This window comes from Lagopus muta, chromosome 15 (genome assembly GCF_023343835.1).
Source record: "Lagopus muta isolate bLagMut1 chromosome 15, bLagMut1 primary, whole genome shotgun sequence".
In the NCBI taxonomy this organism is placed as follows: domain Eukaryota; kingdom Metazoa; phylum Chordata; class Aves; order Galliformes; family Phasianidae; genus Lagopus; species Lagopus muta.
This window is the reverse complement of record NC_064447.1, coordinates 13,298,128-13,312,986: the sequence shown is the minus strand read 5'-3', so window position 1 is coordinate 13,312,986 and position 14,859 is coordinate 13,298,128. Positions and strand designations below refer to the sequence as shown.

The window sequence follows — 14,859 nt, the reverse complement described above, 5'->3', positions numbered from 1 at the left end:
GTGGGAAGGTTCAATGCCTGCTGCCATCCCACCAACATCAACCTCTGACATCGTGGCCAACAAAAATAACAGGAGGCATTACTTTCAGAGCAGCCCTCTTCTGTATCTCTATCAGCATCCCACCAAGAGTTTTTATTATCCCCATTTACTAACAGGATAATGAGGGTACAGAAAGTGCTGTGAGCCCTCTCAGCTGCCCTTTCTCAGGAGAGGAGGGATTATGCCTCTGTAGGAAATGTAACAGGGGGAGTGGAGTTTCCCAAAAGCCAAGGAGCTCCTCAAGCAGGAGCCTTGCTCAGCTCACGCTTTGAATCATGCTGGCAAATAAACATGAAAGTGAAAACGGTATTGTGAGATGGTTACACAAGAACAGGCGGATCCCAGGACCGAGCCATTGTTCCAAACATTTAATTAACATTATGAAAGCTGATTAAAGGAAAATCTGTAACCTCCAAGGAAATCCTATTTTCCCTCACTTCCCATAGCTCCATAATTTTCACAATGTAAGAAGGAAAATGTTATTTCAAGGCATGAGTCATAACAGCTACAACCTGATTTTTGCATCTGTCATGTCCTGCAGCTTAAATAATCATTAGCAGTGACACTAAACGGGGACGCTTCTGAGGCAGCATTTTCCCCCGTTATGGCATGACCTTAATTGCCATCATAATTTCTAGACTTTGTGTCATCCTGGCATGATGACAAGCGTTCACCCACGCTCAAGAACTAAGAGTGAGTTTGCAAGGACAGAGATTACCTTCCTGGACACAGCATCTCAGATACAAAGTGCTAATGACACGCCACGGCCCGGCCTTGGAACAGCAGGGGCCGTTTGCTTTGGTCACTGGGATGAATTCCTTTGAAGGCAGGAGACCAAAGCACCATCCCCAGAGACTCCCCGACTAACCTTGAGCAAATCACTTACCCTTTCTCTTCGCTTGGAGGTGGGGTAAGCAGGGTAACCTCCCTCGGGGGCACTGCAAACTGCAGTGCATGTATTGAAGACACGCAGGTGGAAAGCACTACTGCAAAGTTATTTTATCAGAGATTTTCTTTTCAACGCAGTGAAAAAATCAGCTGTATGCATTGCATATTGCCTTTCCTGAGACTATTTTGATGATCCAGAGTGGTCAGCTTGTCGGAGTTCTAATCCCAGGATCTAATCTTGGAGGCAAAGAACAGCTGATTGCCAGTGCTGTTTACAGAGTAGTGCCCTTGGGGTGATGCAGCTGATGCGCCCACCCCGCATTGCTCAGCACAGTGAGCTGAGGCTCCTCTCACCCCTCCAGGACAAGGACACCCAGCTTACCCTGACAGCAGTGGCATGTGGGTGGCATCACTCACACATCGTAGCCCTGGGTCACCTCCTGGTTAACAAGGCCGTGGGTGGAGGATGGCCATCCAGACAGCCAGACCTCATTCTCAGAGCATGCACATGGCTTTAGTCCTTCCCAAGATAACAAAAATACATATGCATGTAAGTACACGATATAAATACAGCCTCTAGCAGCAGCAACACTCTTATGTAGCTCTCTCCATCTGCAGACAAATGTAGGAGATCCCAGAAGCTCCAAGACCATTCCAAAAAGGGGAAACATTGCCTTTTCTCCTGTGCATGTCTATTGCAAAAAAACCAAACCAATACTTCAGTGGTGACATAGCAATATCATTCTCACTGCTCACAACTATGAAGAACAGGCATTGCTTTGGTACACATTGAGATTTCAGTAAGGTTGAAGCTTTATTTACAGGACAAAATTCCTCCTTCAAAAAATGACAGAGCTGAAGCAAAAGAATATTAACGTAATATAATGAATACCAAATGCACAAAATTCTGACTCAGTTAAAGGCAGACGGCTGGGTATTCTGATAAAAATGGGCCTCAATTTTTTAATTCTTTCTTTCATTACCTGGCTTCTGTGTCGGTCAGAGCAGCAAAATATAGTTTCTTTGATATGCAGCAAAACTGAAAACAATCCTGCCAGGAGCACAAAACAAAACAAAAACTCCCACAAAGGAGAAAGCTATAAAATTTGAGAGGCAACAAGGCTTTCAGAAGTGCCAGCTTCCCAGTGCAATGGCTGGAAGGGTGGCCCGGCCTGGCGGCGGTTCAATCATTTTGTAACGAAGGACAAATACTTTCAACATCCTGAGAAAGAGGGCGGAGGGAAGGGGGGCACGGCTCCCTTGCTTTCCCTCCTCCTGCTATTCTTTCTCCTCCCTCCCCCCACCCCCTGGATTTTCAATAGCTCTTTAGTGTTTCCATCAAAGGCTTTTACCATTCATTGTCCCTTTCTGGTGCCTGCCTTCCACCTGTCTATCCATCACAGCCCTAACCCAGGTCCTTTTTTCCCCCTCTTTGCTATTTTTCACGCAGTGGGATTTGTTTATAAGCTTCTGTATTACCTAAAATCGAGGGGAGGAGGCTGCTGGAAGGAAAGTGAGAAAGCAGGATTAAGGAGTAGTAATTCAGCTCCATTGCATTTCTATCCGACCAGTCATAAAATGTGCAAATCCTGTTCCTGGGAATTTCATTTTGGAGACCTTCCCTGCCACTGCCCTTCGTGTGCCCCCTCTCACGTGAAAACCAGCCTTGGGAAAGCTGCTTGTACCTCCAAGGATACCAAGGGACATGGCAGGGAGAGGGCTCTGAGCAGCACAGTCTCAGGCAGACACCTCAGATGGGCCGATGGGCAAAGCGGTGGGAGGCAGCAGGGACCAAACCTGGCAGGATGGGAGGAGTAAGAGGGGAGAGGCCCATTAGGCTGACAGCTCTCAGCACTCCTTGTCCATAACCAATTAGTCTGGATAAAAGACAGAAGTAAGGTGGCCTTCCCGACCGCTTCATCCTGTAAGAAAATGATACAGAAATCTACGAGATCGACCCATCGGCCTGAAGAGTTATTTATTATTTTTCAATAAAATGTAAAGAGATTGAATTGGTTTCCCATCAGGAGCTCAGTTCTTTGTTTGGCAACTTTTTGAACAGTTTGACCATACATATGACAACAGAAAATGCATTTCACTTGCTTGCAGCAGCAGCTTGCTATAAACCCAGTCCAACAAAGATTTACAGTTCTAGCAGCAGTGGGGTATATGAAATGAGAAGCCGTTTCATCCTTAAACTGCTCTGCAGTCTCGTTGAGATGATGGAAGTCATCGTTCCTAAGGCCAGAGGAGTGCTGGAGTTACGCAGCCGGTTCGGCTGTGCTGGGAGCAGGAGTGCAAATTGGGTCCAAGACGAAAGGAGGTCCACAGAAACAGCAGCCCTTGGTTTTGCTGAACAGTCAAAAAGAAATCCTTAATGACTTTAGCCTTGCTTTGCAGGCTGAAGAGGAGCACTACTTCCATCAACTAAATAATCTTTGCCTTTCCCGAGGGCACTGCAAAAGGACAGACTGTGATTGCTCACCAGCCACTCTGATGTTTGTGCTCTTCCCACCCACCAGCAGCCTCAAACCTGAGCAGGACTTTGGCACAGCAGGTGGTATCCTTAATCCCACGGAGGGCCAGCCCGGAGCCAAGATTAGCAGAAGAATTTGTTTTCATTAAAATCCAACCTACCATTACCATCCTATCTGATGGTGCAGGTTTAAAATGCGCATGTCCAGCTATTCTAGCAGTTCTGTTTCTGCAGGGAAAGGACAGCTCGGCAACCTGCCTCTTCACTTTCTAATGTCTTTCTTTTAATCAACAGGTAACTAAGACACAGCGAGGAATGTTAAACGCACCTCCTCCTGGAGAATTCTGCCAGCAAGGTCAGTGGAATCAGGACTTCACCTTCGTTAAGTTTCTTTTGACTGTGGAACTGGTCTGATTTTCCTTCCAGATAACTTTTTTTTTTTTTTTTTAATGGGACCGTGGAACAAAATAAAATAAAATATACAGAAAGAGACATACAAATAAACACTAATACACACAGGAAAAATACAAACCTTAGCACCATGCACTCCCCTCGTTATTAGACAAAGGTTGGGAAGGGTTCACAAGTGTAAAACGCTCATGTGAATTACGAGATTACTGCTCAGTTTTCTTTCAAGTCGTGGGCTGGAAACAGATGGTGGCTGTAGCATTTATGACGACACAACGTGTTACTGCAAGCCTAGCCATCTCGCTCTCCCTCCTCAAAAATGCAGCTGCAAGGAAAATTGTGGAAAATCACATTAATAGTCTCTTCCACCACGCAGTTTTCCAGCCCTTCATCCCTGGCCAGCACACAGACAGAGCCATCTTGGATCCCAGCAAGAATATTCTCCTGAAGCCTGGCCTGCATGGTTACCACTGATCAGTTCATTTAATGGCTCATTAATGAGGAGTCAGTCAGCATCTTAAAAAAGGCTCCAGAAGGCAGGTCCCTAAGGTCATAGCACCTGCTATGTGACCTCAAGCACTCAATAAGGGGAACACTCAAAAGGAAGCACGCAGACCATCCTTCAGCTGTTTGTTATTTACACTTTCAGTTCAGGCCAAGTAGGTTGATCTACAGAGGAATGGGAGGACAGATAGAATATTTGCAAAAGCGTCTCCATGACCTAAGGGCCCAAATCTCACTTCCAAGCATGAACAGAAATTGTCACAAGGGCAAATGCCTCTCGATTTTCAGTAAGACAGCCTTTCCGTGTCTGCAAGTCTAGAGGCATCTCAGTGTCTAAGGGCAGAAAGAGCATCTAAGCTCACATTTAAATACCTTGCTGTATTTAAGAAAAACTATAAGAGCTCAAGCTATGACAGCACATCTGCACTGGAAAACATGGGTGAACCAGGGGTACAACCCCTCAGCTCTCTGGTCATCAGTGAGGGGCTTGTTTACACCAGTGGACAATTTATCATCCAGAGGACCTCTGAGTACTTCCTAAAGATAGGAAATATTTCTGTTCCACATTCTCTGAGGCCTAGAGGAGCATCAACTCACTAGCAACAAATCCATTAGCTTGGGATTTAGGCCTCTGTCCAGAGACAGGATTTCAGCATTACTTCTTCACTTGAGTTAGTTAAGAATCTGGCAAATACTAATTTTTCAGGCAAGTGCCACCGATACATTAAATCTGAGTATCCATGCTTCTTTCCTGACTTTGCTGGCATCAGTGCCTGATAGAAAGCATCAGCACAACATAACCTGTTCATCACTACACATACAGATGTGATCCTGCTGTTCTCCCTGCAGCTGGATGTATGCAATGCAGCATTCTGCTTTCTGTGGTGTAGAACAAGACAGCTGAAAGCAACACAGACTTCTACCATTCCCTTTATCTCATTTCAGCAGCGAGTTCAGGAGGCTGCTACAGAAATTCAACACCGTACACATTTACAACTTTGAAAAGCTTTTTCCTAGGGGTAGAATCCTTCCACTGAACAGTGTTACACATCCTCTGCATGGCTACCATAGTTAGCGACCTAACACCCTTCTTCTCAGATACAGAATGTACCTTATTTTTTTCTTTTGGAAACTTCACCCTGCAAAATTCATTAGTATCTTATGTGACAATGTATTTCCTGTAAGTAATGAGCTATAAAGTGTATTAGAAGTTTCCACTTCTGATTTTATCTTTTCCTGATCTAGCCTACAAACTCTTTTGAAGTTGCTCAAAGTGTTCTTCATGTATGCTTGTTTTGCTGGCAAACTTTTCCTTCATTAAGCAAGATAAAGAAATCAAGATGATATGATCTGCTTAATTTCCCACCTTTTCAAGGAACTATTTTAAGATTTTTTTTTTTCTCTTGCCTTAGAAAAGAAATGTTGAATAAGGAAGGAAGAGTCCTCAGAGACCCAGAAAAGGCAGTTGTTGCTAAGGGCTTTCTACTCTAGCAGTTTACTGCTAGAATGCTACTGAATAGTTAAAGATGTCTGATTTCTCTCAGTGCTATGGAATAGTTTTCTGAGAGCCTGCTGCTGAAACTAGCATCACTGCAGGCAATGCACAAGAGGAAAACACCAGGCTTACGCTGTGTTACCACAGCAGGCTCCTCAGGGCCTCAGCAAGCAAGCCAGCTCAGATCATGCCTAACTTGAAGTGTGAGTAACTTCAAAGCAACATCTCGTGTGCTTCAAGTTCAGCTTTACCACTGAGCATCTTGCTGAATCACAGCTAAGGGGAATGCAGGGAGCTAATGGGAAACATTTGCACTTGCCAACTCCAGCTGTGAGGTCCCTGAGCCTCCATTACATAGGCAGACATAGCCCAACAGTTTGGGTTGGTCAGCAGCATCTTCACAATCAATGGATACAAGCTGCTAGGGGAGCCATTCTGAAATGCACAGAAGAGATATCCCTGCATAGCGACACTGTGACTTAAAAGCTGCATTTGTGGCCAGCAGTAAAATACACAGGCTGCAGGACTCACGCACAGCCTATTGCAGATGGTTTAGTGGGCACGGTGGTGATGTGCTGATGGTTGGACTAGATGATCTTAGAGGTCTTTTCCAACCGTTATTATTCTATGATTATCTTTTGTCACTTTTACTGTGAAAACCCATTGCATTTAAGGGGGAATTCAGGTCCTGAAGTCATATTTGAGTAGCTGTCTTGAGTGAACCATTTCAGCAGCTCATTTCGCTGTGGGTGACTTAGGACAAAGAAGAGTCTTCCCTTCCAAGTTCATGAGCCTCAATTTCCATAGGAATCCTACTGGACAGACACTATCTCTCCTCAGCCATTTTGTGCAGCGTGAGATGCTCCCCGCATGAGGGATATGTCAGCATCAGGGTAACACAGGCCCTCTGGACAAGAGGAGAAGAGGGAAACTGCAGGGCTTGACAGCAATCAGGGAGGACTGCATCTTTAGGAAAAATGACTGGAGGATGAGAAACCGTATCTTGGCTTCCTTGAAGTGTTGTAGCATCTCTCCCTCTTTCCCTGGCCCCACACAGCAGAGTGCAGCTGGGCACTGGGCTCCAGCAGAGCAGAGCTCAGGGCAGAATATCTGCCCTCTTACAACTCCCCTGGTCTTCAGCTTCATCCAGCATCTCCTTTCTATGGATACACAGGTAAAAGCAGAGCACAAATGAAAAGGTGAAGCATGGCTGGCATTAGGAGGACATCCCATGTGAAATGTCACGCTGATTCCAGCAGCAGAATGGAGCATATGACAGCTACTTGAAAAGTCATTGCTGGAAAACATTTTCACCTAACAGCAGAAAGCAAAGCTGAGATTTGAGTGTAAATACCTAGGGAAGGAAGGCAACGTTCAACACCACATCCCTGTGTCAGAATTAGCCTCTACAAAACAGAGACAGAAGGATTTTGGAACCACTTGAGGTTTACTGAAAGTCTTGAAAAAAAAATAAAATAGAATGTACAGATGTACAAATCCCCGAGACTGCTGAAAAAAATCACAGCAGGGGGGCCCAGCAACTTTGGAGGGCTCTGGATACGCCAGTGAGGGCTACAAGTTTGAGTTCATCCCCAAAGGGAGCTGAGGCCACTCAGCACTTCACCCGCAGCCCCCTCTGAACAGAGTCTTCTTTCTTGTGGTCAAATGGGGGATATCTTGAATTTATGTCTTGCTTCTCCCCTCGTGAGCAAACGAAACAATTTCTGTGAGTAATTCTACCCACTAATTGCCAAGGAAAAGTCTGGTAATGAATGCTTTGCATTTTTGACAGGTCAGAGGCTTCCCTAAACAAAGTTGCTGTTTTATGTTTTCTATCAGCACATGTTTGCATCCGGGGACCTCAGCAAATTCCAGGGTGGATGAATCTCTGTGGGAAATTGCTCGTCCATATTTTCTTGTTTTAACTGCTCCAGGAAATGAGTCTATTTTTACAACACTAAACTGCAAAATAAGAAATCATTATCTGCTCCACGCCGAGAGTTTCGGGTCAGCTCTCAGGTAACTGTCATTCCCCGTGAAGTCAATGGAGTTGCATCTATTTCTGCAAGGTAGTTATGCAATTGGTTGATCAGTTACTAGAACATGCTGCTACCATTGGCCTGAGGAGTGTCTCATTTTCATATGACTCAAAGTCCATCCAAGCCCTGATGTATCGATAAGTGAAGTATTCAAGTATTATGGTCTGTAAAGATGATCATTAACTGCTGAAAGATTTAAGCATAAACATTTTCCATCAACACCTACTCTGTTGCTGTATGATCGTTATATACAGTAGATTTCCTGGATTCATTTTTCACTTGCCAAATAAACTGAGGTGGGCTTTTCAAATGTCTAAAATGGCTTTTATTCCTGCTAATTTCTGATCGCTCTCAAGAATCAATTCTTTTTTTTTTTTTTTAATTTCCATGGGATTTCAAGTGCTACGGATCCATCTGCATCTGTGTTTCTGTACTTCGCACACCTGATCTTAACAGCCGCTCAGTTTCAAAGACGGACAATAAAACAGATGCCTTTATTACGGATGGTCAAAGGTACTTCACAGAGGACAAAACAGTTCTGATCTTGGAAAGATGAGCACGCGGCTCTCAGGCTGGGAACGACGTATTCTTGACTTCACACCTGACATAACAGCTCATCAAACATCACTTGAGAAACAAGCGTACAGACAACAAACTTAGAGACAATATCCAAGGAAAACACTACCTAACCTATGACTCGTTCTTTGATTTACAGCTGTGATTGCAGGCCCCACCTTACAGTCATATGCCATGATAATAGGTAGCAGTTCAACGAGAACCAGCCATAACTTTTATGTGTTGTGGTGATTCTGAGCTACTTCAGCACATAATTTGGCCTGATGCAGCAAATAATTAGAATGACTGATAGGTGACATTCCAGAGCTGAAAAATGAATGATCAGTCTTCTGGTCTTGTTCACTTTCTTTTCTAATTCTTTTCTTAAAATAAAAAGTACCACATTTCATGTGAAATTTTAACTAATTATTTTTTCTCATCTTCAATGTGCCTGTTATGGATACGACGGTGAGTTTTCAAATTATGCTCTCTGAGGTTCCATCTTAAATGGGAATTGCTGGCATTAGTAATTGCAGACCTGAACCCAGTCCTGCCAGAAAAGCAGTTTTTCAAAAAAAGGAACAAACAAGGCAAAATGGCAACCTGCACAGGCGCAGAACGGGGGGAATCCAGCTGCACGTTCTACTCTCGTTTCTTCATATTTGGGGTTATCTACAACGTACTTCGACACTCTAAGGGCAAGAAGACCCCTATCTCCCAACTGGGATCCTGTGTCAGAAAAAGGGTAATAGACACCAACTCTGCTCCGTTTGCCTGAAGTCAGTGGAATATTTCTGCAAAGCCACAGGCTCAGGCACTGGTTTGAAGAAGGGTAAACACAAGCACCTCTTAAAGTGCTTTTCCACTTTAGGGCCTGGGAAAAGAATTCAGGATTGGGCCTATGATAAAAACAGCTCCCTTAGGAAATGCTACCCACACCATAAAAGGAAGGAATTACAATGAAGTGAGGGGAAGGACAATGAAAAATTGTCTACTGAATTTTCACAAATTCCCATAAAATCGGACTCTTAATTTGTTCTATGTGCATAACTTTCATTACAAAGTCACAAAAGGTTGGCTCCTTAGAGATGCAGGAAATGACTAGCTCATGATAGCATAAAAGGCTGCATAACTGCATGGGCAGAAAGCTGGATTTTCATCAGTCACCACATTCTTTGATATGGCAGTTTTTGGATCATGTATCCAATGCACAGTAATTAGGCAAAATGACTTACCCTCAATCTTTTCAGTATTTATCTCTAAGGGTGCAAGGATTCATTCTTGGAAAGGAAAGATGGTCGTGTGATTTAGGGCACTGGATGAGCACTCAGATCTGAGTCCTATCCCTGGTTCTGCCATAGCCTTGCTGTGTGACCTTGCACAGTCACGTCTCCATGCCTCGGTCTCGCCTAAAATGGGATAACAATAGTTCTTTATTTCAGTGGGATATGAGCACAAACCCATTCAAGGCTATGCCACATAGAGACTCTACAGCAAAGAGCAGCATAGGAAAGCTGTGACATGACTAATACCTTCTGTTAATATGTGGGAAAACACACAGTAATTACTTAAATTTAAATATATATATACATCTATAGGCTCAATTTTGGGGAATAAAACACTAACAAGCTTTTCTCTTCCACATCAAATTAAAGCACACATAAGTGGAAACCTCACTGGTTCCAGCAATTTCTATGTCTCTAAGATTTGCTTTTCAAGAAGTGGTGGAGTTGGAAACACCAAGAAAACAAATGCCTTGAAAACAAATAGGTACCTCTGCTTTGTTTAGGTTTGAAAGCAATGAAAACTTTCAGCTCAAGAGAGGGCCAGATCAATATTCAGAGTAAGAGTTTCAAAGCCAAGGAAGGGGTATATAAACATTATTTCCTCCACTTTACAGTAAAATACGAGCATGCAAATCTGAGGTAGCTTTGCAACTTCATCTTTGCTTTTGGGTGCACTTCCAAATTAAATTATAAATGGGGATACTGAAGTTTAATTGAGCTGTCAAGTGTCTGAAGAGCTTCAACACCACTATTCCAGAGCTACAGCGTTACTGCATTTGGACAGAGCTTCTAAGGGAGCCTTCAGCACTATTTTGCCACATGCAAAGATGAATCTTCTTCTCTCCATAAACTTGTGTCTATATAAGAGCGTTTGTTTTTCACGTGTGTGGTCAGTTACAGGCTTGTAAGCCTGGGAGACAGATCTCAAGGCACATGCCTAGATAAAGCAATTGATTTCAAGATAAACAGATCAAAGACTGTTCTCGCAGGCAGAGGGAAAGCAAAGAGATATGTGATGAGAGAGAATCGAGGAAGGGAAAATTATTTCTGAGAGAAACAGAGAGATGGGAAAGTCAGGCAGAGAGTAGCTGGAAAACAGCCCACAGAAGGCGAATATGGACCTGAGGACAACAGCCAAGAGAACCTCACAGCTGGAATGTTGCAGCCCACTGGAGGGAGGAGATACATGAGATGCTGTTCCAAGTAGAATAAAAGGCTTAAGCTCAAAGACGCAGAAGATCTGGAGCTGCCTAGGAACCTCCTGGGCTGGAGAGGAGCAACTGCTAGTCACCATGTGCTAACAAAGCGGATGCCAAGTAGGACGAAAAATGGCAGAACAGGAAGGAAAACTGGCACGTAATCTTTGATTTCACTCAATAACAACTGAAGGGCAGCTCCGAAAGTTGGAGCACAGAATTAAATGCAAAAAATTGACTAGAGAATCAGCAGTCATTCACCGTATGATGACACTGAGGTGTATTCTGACACTTCCCTACACATAGGCTTTTTGATCAGAAAAGATGGCAAAAAGGATAACATCAGACCAAGAACTTCTGAATCTCCAGACAGGTGAAGCAACTGCAGAATGTAAACAGAACATCTTGCCCCCAAACCTCCACCTAGTTTGTGCAAGGACAAAAACAACAAGGCATGGAAGCACTGCGTGGGAACGGGACATCCAACAACTGCCACCTTCGGGTCCCTCCTGAAGCACCCTGCTGCACCCCACCCCACAAACAGCAGTTATCAATCACGTATCTGGCAGCTCCAACTGCTCACACCCTTCCCTCTGTCGCTCCAAGCGCTGCACTGAAGAAGCCCAGGCAGAGTCCAACTCCAACAGACAGTGGAAGAAGGTATGACACGGCATTCACAGATGCACAGAGAACTGTTTAATTTACAGCCACAATGGTGAAACAAACCATTTCAGAGCTCGGACATTCAAAGTTAAGTCTGACACTCATTCTTATATTCACTTATTGTGCTTAAGTATTAGAGAACACAGGATTACATTAACAGTACACGACAATCTGAGATCCCTGCAGGACCGAGGAGTGAAAGGGATGAGCAAGAATGAAGGACCGGCCCCTCAAGTGGTGTAAGCTGGTACCGCTCCATTGCAGGCAACAGAACAACAGTGATTTACACCAGCTGAGGATATGGCCCTTGAAATGTCCAACTTAACTTTGAATTAATGTCTCCTGTGTCACAACCTTTACAGTTAGTGTTCCTTCTGGTTGTTATCTGCCAGCTCACAGAAGGCCCAACAGCACAGCCTGTGATGCTCACAAGGCTCCGGGTAATATCTCAGCTGGGTGACAGCAAATGGCACGTATGTCCTGACACTGCTGCTCGTGCTTTAGAACTGCGGACTGGATCCTCATCTGATGTAAATTAGCTTAGGGGCGGCTGAAGTAAAAAACATTTGCCAATTTATACTAGCTGAGAATATAGCCCTGAGATTTTTGTGTTATCTGCTGCATGCCATATAAACATTGTGCTCGAGAGCAAAGGCTCATGTGCGTTTCATTCCTGGTAACAAAATTAACTCGACACTACAAGCCTCAAACAAACGACTACTGGAAAAGACTCCATTCAGTCTTCATTCTCTCCTGGTTTGCTGGATTTGGCGTAACACACTTATTTGCTGGCACCAGCAAAATGCATGCCTCTTAGCTTACTTCCTTCCCGAGAACTTCACACAGGCCAGACTCGCTGGTGGTGTAAATCAGCAGAGCTCCGTTACAGTCAACAGAGTTACTCCAGGGAATCTGGCCCACACGTTTCAATGCAACCTCTTATGCCAGTGTGACCATAGGACTCTCCAAAAGGTTTTTTGCAAATTATTCCACTTAAGTGACTTCAACATCCTCTCATACCTGCACAGTGTCTGAGTGGGTCACATAATGCTTTTCATCTACATGATTTTAATGGATATATGATTTCTTTTTCATTAGATATCTTTCAGACAAAAAAAAAAAAAAAAAAAAAAAAAAAAAGGAACGGAGCAACATTATTGGCATCCCACTGAAACATAAATATATAAATTACATTTTATACACTTCTTTAAACGCAGACACATACATTCATGTGCATAACATTGTGAACAGTACACTTAGTGGAAAACAAGCACAGACAATCTTAGTTAAATGTATTTCCAGTTTTGGTGCTCAACAAATACACCGGGAAAATGACCACAAAATAGAATGGTGACGAACTATCTCTGCATTAGCATCTGAAACCAATAATGCCTGTTAGCTAACATTGCTTTGTTTGGTTGAAACTGGACATAGCTAGAGGGACAGGGGATGGCTGAGCTATACTTAAAGAAATGGAAAGGTTAAAACTCTCTCTTTTGCTGTTTTAAGGTTCTGCAGCTCACTCACACTTGAAGGTATTTTGTATTTGAGTGGAAACGCTGTCTCAAGATGAACTCTTTCCCATTCCAAACTAAGAGGAGAAAACTCTTTCATCTCTTTGCCGATGTTCCACAAAGAATCCAGTAGTTCATTTTACATATCCAATGAGATAACCCAAACAAAACAAAGGATGCATAATCCAAACTACTGGGGTGGGGCAGTGATTTTGGCCCAGCGAGTAGCCATGTCATATCTGGCACAGCCCTGAATTTCCAAAGCAGTAAAGCAGGATTTAGCCATGTGGCTCCCACTGCAATCCAGGGGGAGCTCAACACATCATCCTTTGGCACTTTGAAAATACAGGGGCTCATGCCAGACTATTTTATCTGCCCTGCTATAGTTAAAATAGATTTTGATGTTATTTGGGCTATTCTACTACAAAAATATGACCACAAAATGCTTTTTTTTTTTTCTTCTTTTTTTCTTTTTTTTTCTTTTTTTTTTTTTTTTTTTTTTTTTTGGTTCAAGAAAACATAGCAGGCTTTCTCAGGTATATAAAACTGTTAATTTTTAGATAAAAATACAAACTTCACCTTTACAAAAACACATATTTCTGTTGAATACACATAAAGCATAACATTTTACCAAAAATAAAGAATTTTAGGTTTTGTTCAAATATTTGCAGCAAGGTAGTTCCCATGCCACCATGACATTGTACAATGCAGATACAAGAACTTGTACATTTCACACAGCTCCAACATGTGAAATAAAAGTATCTGTATACTGATAAGAATGACAATTGCTAACACAATATCACTAGTAGGCAACTGGCATAAGTCTGAAAGGAAAAAAAAGGATTTTTGCATGGATATCCTATGATTTGTTTACGCACGTCTCTCTTTTCTTTCCTCTTTATTTCTTTTTACGTAATGCTTTAAATTACGGGGGAGGTTGGGGAACATAAACCAAGAAACGTCTAGAAAATTATGCATAGGTATACCACTTTTATTTTAATACATCTCATTAGTTTGCATCCCACTAGGAGAAATACCGCAATGTTTCGTGTTCTTACTGTTATACCAGTCTTTTATATGTGTTATTGGCAAATGTAGTCCAAGAGATAATAAAAAGCTAGGCAAAGAGTAAAAAGAAAACTTAATAATCACTTTATGGTGTAAAAAAAAAAAAAAAAAAAAAAAAAAAAAATCCACTTAAGGCTCCCCAGAAGGTTTGTTGCTTTTTTTGTATAGACTTTTAAAACACCACCAAGCAAGGATGTATTGTTCTATAGTGTTTGCGTGGCATTTGATCATTTCATACATTCCTGCTTTTTTTGTGCCTGAAGTCCATCAGTGTCCATCCATCTTCATCAAGAACGCAGGCACATTTCTTGACGTAAAGCACCGTTGACTGCTCTGACAGAAATCCACTATTCACTCAGATTTTTGTCATGTTTTTGGGTACTTTTGGTATCCTCCATTCATTCATTCAACTGTCTTTTTTCTTTTCTGTTTTTTTCTTTTTTTTTTTTTTTCTTTTTTGGACAGGGAAGCTTCCTATTGTTTCACAGAGTGCTACAATACTTGCTTTGATGTCACATTAAACAAATGTACATTGTCTCTTTGTTCTCATTAAGTGTTCTTTTGAGCCAGTTTTGTTTTGTTTTGTTTTTTTCCACACAGGAGAACAAATAAAGTATACAGTCAATAAGCACCATACATAGTAGGTTCAGGAATGTAACAAACCATGTACATCCATGTCCCAGAGAGAAGTTTTTTTTCTAGCTTATTTTCACCTTACATCTGCAGGA

The 14,859-nt window shown here is 42.6% G+C and overlaps 1 protein-coding gene across 8 annotated transcripts in view; it reads right to left on the bottom strand.

The window, feature by feature from the left end:
• Positions 1 to 2,873: 2,873 nt before the first annotated feature.
• The window catches only part of PDGFA (platelet derived growth factor subunit A), a 33,738-nt gene continuing 21,752 nt past the window's right edge, over positions 2,874 to 14,859 (bottom strand). For 4 of the 8 annotated variants that reach the window (XR_007379980.1, XR_007379981.1, XM_048961497.1 and 1 more), the window contains one exon: positions 12,662 to 14,851. Coding sequence is in view for 3 of the 8 variants with exons in the window: in XM_048961499.1 (XP_048817456.1) it covers positions 14,841 to 14,851 (11 nt within the window). In the remaining 5 variants the exon portion in view is untranslated. Of the gene's footprint in view, positions 4,137 to 9,639; positions 9,814 to 12,661; positions 14,852 to 14,859 lie in introns of those variants that run through there. The other 4 variants (XR_007379978.1, XR_007379979.1, XM_048961496.1 and 1 more) reach the window with 4 other exon arrangements.